General features: G+C 34.7%; 2 protein-coding genes across 3 annotated transcripts in view; one reads left to right on the top strand and one right to left on the bottom strand.

Moving 5' to 3' along the window:
- LOC122247549 (putative ATP-dependent RNA helicase pitchoune) overlaps window positions 1-2,781 on the top strand; it is an 8,782-nt gene extending 6,001 nt beyond the window's left edge. For both annotated transcript variants that reach the window (XM_043006882.2, XM_086550093.1), the window contains exons 7-9: window positions 788-940; window positions 1,781-1,948; window positions 2,500-2,781. In XM_043006882.2, coding sequence (XP_042862816.2) covers window positions 788-940; window positions 1,781-1,948; window positions 2,500-2,688 — 510 coding nt within the window. In that variant the 3' untranslated portion in view covers window positions 2,689-2,781. The remainder of the gene's footprint in view (window positions 1-787; window positions 941-1,780; window positions 1,949-2,499) is intronic.
- Window positions 2,782-4,656: 1,875 nt separating this feature from the next.
- Window positions 4,657-5,000, bottom strand: part of RpS25 (ribosomal protein S25) — a 1,776-nt gene continuing 1,432 nt past the window's right edge. The window contains exons 2-3 of the mRNA XM_043006881.2: window positions 4,938-5,000; window positions 4,657-4,745 (exon numbers count right to left, since the gene is read on the bottom strand). The exon at window positions 4,938-5,000 is cut by the window's right edge and continues 211 nt beyond it. Coding sequence (XP_042862815.1) covers window positions 4,675-4,745; window positions 4,938-5,000 — 134 coding nt within the window. The 3' untranslated portion in view covers window positions 4,657-4,674. The remainder of the gene's footprint in view (window positions 4,746-4,937) is intronic.

Genomic DNA, 5,000 nt, shown 5'->3' with positions numbered 1-5,000 from the left:
CCCATTGTCAACGGGGATTGGGAAAGGGTTTTCTCTGCCCTCTGGTTAGAGCAGACTAGCCTAAACAATGTTTTTCTATAAATCCATTATAAAATGCAGGTTTAAGCTGACTTTGGAACCCTGTAGCTAGTGCTGTTACAGCCATTATACTTCATGGCTGTTTGTGCACTTCAATTGTGAGCAGATCCTGATGTCGCGTCGTGTACGCATTGACACCCATCTTTTAGGCCTAATTGGTGCCAACATATATGTCATGACACCCATGGTTAATTCTTTTAGGATTGACTGAAACTTTAGTAACTTTTCCTTCAGTCACTTTTACCATACTCATTGTTCATACTGTATTATATAATAGATATGGTACAGTGAAAAGACTTCTATCAATAATATGAGCAAACCAAAAAATTAACAGTTGCTGGTGTAAATTGATTACTATAATACTGTATTGAGTGAGAGGTACTAAGTGGCAGTAATTATTCTATGCAATTAGAACTACAATTATCCTTATTATCTAAGGATTTGATAAAAGATAGTTTACAAAAGAAAGTACAAATGCATACATGTGCTTATTTTGATATTTATTTATTCATTGTAAGTATAACCTACTTCTGCATAACTGTCAGTTCCAAGAAAATAATGGAAATTATCAGCAATTTTTCTTTTCTGTAAAATCCATAAAAAAAAGGTTACTTGATTAATCCTTCACATCCCACAAAGTTCACATTATTTTTCAGCTTTCCAGACATGAACATTCAACATCTAAACACTTAAATCCTTCCAATTTTAGGGCCAAGAAAAGCAGAGCCAGAGGAGTAATATGTACACCAAGTTCGTGGAGATGGAGAGAGGAATACTCTTGACAACCGGGATGGCGGAAAGAGGGTGGGATATCCCGGGCGTTCAGTGGATTGTGCAGTATGATCCACCACACAAACCGGAGGTAGGTAGAGCAAGGCTTGAGTGTGAGAGAGAGAATATGGAGGAAGAAGGTATAGAAATATTGCAGAAAGGATAGGAGGAGGAGACAGGAGAGGGAAAAAGAGAGGGGTGGGAATAGGGGAGATGAGAAGGGAAGTAAGAGTGAAGAGCAGAGGAATGGAAGGATAGGAGATAGAAGAGGGGAGATAAGAAGGGAAGCAAGAGTGGAAGAATGGAGAAGGGAAAGGAAAGATAGAAGAAAATGGATTTGAACTAGAAGGGTAAAAGGGCATAGAGGAATATAGATACAAGGAAAGGATAGGGTAGGACATTCCAGACTTTTAGTGTGATCCACCAAAGCCAGAGGTGAGTATATCAGGCATCTAGTGCATAAGAGAACGTAGAGGAAGAGAGAGAAAAAAGAACAGGTGATGGGGAGAAACAAGGGACATTCCAGGCATACATTTTGATCTACACAAGTCTGAGGTGAGAGAAAACATGGAGGAAGAAAAGTACATAAGAGGAAAGAGGGAAAGAAAAAAGGAGTTGAGAAAAAGAAAAAACGGAAAGGGTAGTTAGAGCAAAGGAATGGCAAAGAAAGGAAAGAAGTGAGAGGGAAAACATGATTGGAGAACTACAAGAAGATGGCATAGAGAATTGAGATGAAAGAAAGGGAGAGGATAGAAGAGAATGCTAGATGTAAATAGGGGCAGAAGGAAAATACAAGTGAAAAGAAAGAAAGAAAGGGAATGAGAATGAGAATATATATGCTGTATATTTTTCACAAGTCAGTTAATATTGCCATATTCTTCTTATCTGCAACTTTGCAATTGAAATTTTAATGTACTCCTATTGATGGCAGGACTACATTCATCGCATTGGTCGCACTGGCCGTGGTGAAGGACAGACTGGACAAGCACTCTTGTTCCTGCGACCAGAAGAAGAGAAATTTGTTGCCGTTTTAAAGGGAATGAAAGTGGAGATTGATCAGCTGGAGTTTCAGGGAGAGTTTAATGACATAGTGCAGAAGGTAAGATATCTATTTTTTTTTCTTCTTCTTCCTTTTCTTTCTTTTTTTTTTCTTACTTTTCTTCTTTTTCTTTTCCTCCTCCTTCTCTGTCTTCTCCTCCTCCTCCTCCTCCTCCCTCTTCTATTATGAATTATTTTTTGCTATTCTGTCTTCCTTTTTATCTTGTCATGCTTTTTTTTGTCCCATTTTTTTCAATCCTTATTTTATTTTACTATTATTACTTTTTCTAACATGTAATTATGTATATTCTATATTATCCATCAAATATTTTCTAATTATATCATTGATTGATCAAATATCTCAAGTCAATAATACACTTGCACCTGTCTCTCATTGTACCTTTCCCCCCTTAGAACAGTAATGATGATTCCCTTATAGACAATAGATTACATCAACAGTGATTTTCATTTCATTATTAATCCAATATTTCAAAAAGTGAAATTCATTACTGTGATATTTTATCAAGTAACCCCCACAAAATATTCACCAAAACTAGGAATCAGAAGTTAATAAAATAATGTGTACCGAATGATTGTAATTCTCTATTTCAGTTATTCTCACTTGTTTCTGACGATATGGACGTTCGCCAGCTGGCAAAGATGGCGTACAAGAAATTTACACGAGCTTATCAGTGTCACAAGCTAAAAAAAATATTCAATGTTCAAACTCTGGATCTGATGCAAGTTTGTAAGGCTTTTGGCTTCACTAAACCTCCCATGGAACTTGGCAAGCTGACTTGATGTGTTAGATTAGATGAATGGAGTATAACAATCCTATTTTTATTTATATGTGAATATTTACAGATGTATTTTGTGAATAAAATATGAGTTATATGTACTTTGTATCTTTTCTGTATCCAAAATACTGTGTTTCTACTTTGTAGGAGAGGGTTACAACAAAACTTCATACAAAAATAGATATGTTGTGGTGACTTTATGTAAAACATGAAACGTCATTCCACGTGAAACATTAACTTGAACATCATGTTAGAAGCAACACAAATACAGATTTATATCAGTGAAATATGTATTATTTGTAGTATTTTAAAATACCATTCCATTAGCAAAAAAAAAGAACAGCTTCCAACCATATACTTTAATAGATATTTTAATATGGTTGTTTGGATATGTACGGCAGATGTTTATAAAAATGTAATTTTGCCTTGATACTTTTGGAAATCATTTCATATAATGTATATTGGATAAATGTCATTATAATATAATGATGTGATAGTATTAAATCTAATATTTGATATAGATAAAAATGGATATGATAAAACATTTCCTCTAAATACAGTTGATGTACATTGAGTTTTCCAAGATACTTATTAGCCACAATCACCATCTACCTCACCTCACTAACCCATTGGCAACAGGTCATGTGATATCATCAGAATATTTCCCTCAATGGATGATGTCCTACCACATCAAGGTCTCTCCCTGTATGTACATGATTTACGTAATTACTTTAACACCACACCTGATGTTACAAATTTCCTTTTTCTAGATCTGATTTTTTAACCTAATTTTACCATATGCATAATCTCCTTCCGAAGACCATATTTTACCTTCTGCAGAGTCAAAGGCCACATCTTGCCATCTATTTTTCTATATATTTTTTAAACCTGAAACCATTTCCTAAAATAAAGTAGAGAAAAAAATGATTGGAAAAAGTACCTTTTTAATTACTTTAATATTTTTTCCTCATATCCATTGACTATAATTACCACAAGTTCACATACAGACCCATATATAAAATCATCTCACAAGCATAGTAGTATGACTGCCTCAAGAGAAATCCTACTTACTGACATGTACTTTCATCAAAAAGTCTAGTTTTACTTGCATTTTATCTTATATACAGAATACACATACTTTTACTACTAAATTAGGTGCTGAAAATGCTTGGCTCGAATTTGAATACAAAATAAATCATTTTGTAAAGGTTTATTAATCAAAAGGTAAATATTTTGGTGACAAATGATCAGGGATGTCAGCATTGTAGGTAACATGAGGGCCATGCCATCTCATTTACTAGTTAGATTTGAAATACACTTAGACCTCCTGCCTTTATGGATAAGGATAAGGTCTTCATTTGTAATTATTTTGTTCAGGTAACTATATTTGGGATATTCAAATTATTCCAATATGTGAACAAACTTGCTTTGTAGCAACATCACATAAGCACATTTACCTTTCCACCAAACTTTATATATACTTAGTACCGATTCACTTTTGAGATTCCATATTTCAAATTTGACTGCGCACCCAACTTGAGAGTCAGAGGTGAAGGAGACGGTTCAAGCAAGGGATTGATCGGTCTAACAAGGACATCAAGCATGGAGGCGAGTATATACCTTAAACGGTAGCAGAGGGGGAGTCCTTTCTCAATGTTTATAATTTGTGATTGACTTGCAAGTTCTTTCCAAGAAAGAGCCATTCTATTACAGTAAGAGTGAGAGTAATTTGCTATGGGGGGTTATATTTCCATACTTTTCCACAAATTTCAGCTGTGGAGTTCAACCCAGTGCTTTATGACATTAATATATTAATTTTCATTTAGAACTCAGATGTTTAAAGATATCTTTCCTCTGTCATTTCAAACCATTCAATTGTTATACTATCTTAACCAAGTCCTCATGATTAAGACTCAGATATTACAAATTTAGCTTGGAAACTAAAATAAATGGAAAGAAATAATAAACCATATTAAACCAAAACGTTTATTTAATCTTCAGACTTGGTGGTCCTGGTGTACACGAGCTGGGCATGATGCTTCACCACCTGTCTGATCAAACCTGAAAAGAAAGAATGTAACCATGAAGATACAAGTTTTACTTGCAGTACTGGACACTACAAACATCAATAACAACCTAAGGTTTTACCTCACCTTCAATAAACAAAATAGAAATGCACTTCTTATAGAAAACTAAAATATTTGCAAAAACAAAACTTGTAATCAAACAATGAAATACCAGAACAGCTCTTACCTTTCGCAAGCAGTTCCTGGAGTCCGCGGCGAGCAAGGGATCCAGTCACCTTCAGCCTCTCAC

This window comes from Penaeus japonicus, unplaced genomic scaffold, assembly GCF_977035675.1.
Source record: "Penaeus japonicus unplaced genomic scaffold, GWHDUDI00000001_assembly GWHDUDI00000023, whole genome shotgun sequence".
In the NCBI taxonomy this organism is placed as follows: Eukaryota; Metazoa; Arthropoda; class Malacostraca; order Decapoda; family Penaeidae; genus Penaeus; species Penaeus japonicus.
This window is presented reverse-complemented; position numbering and strand designations above follow the sequence as displayed.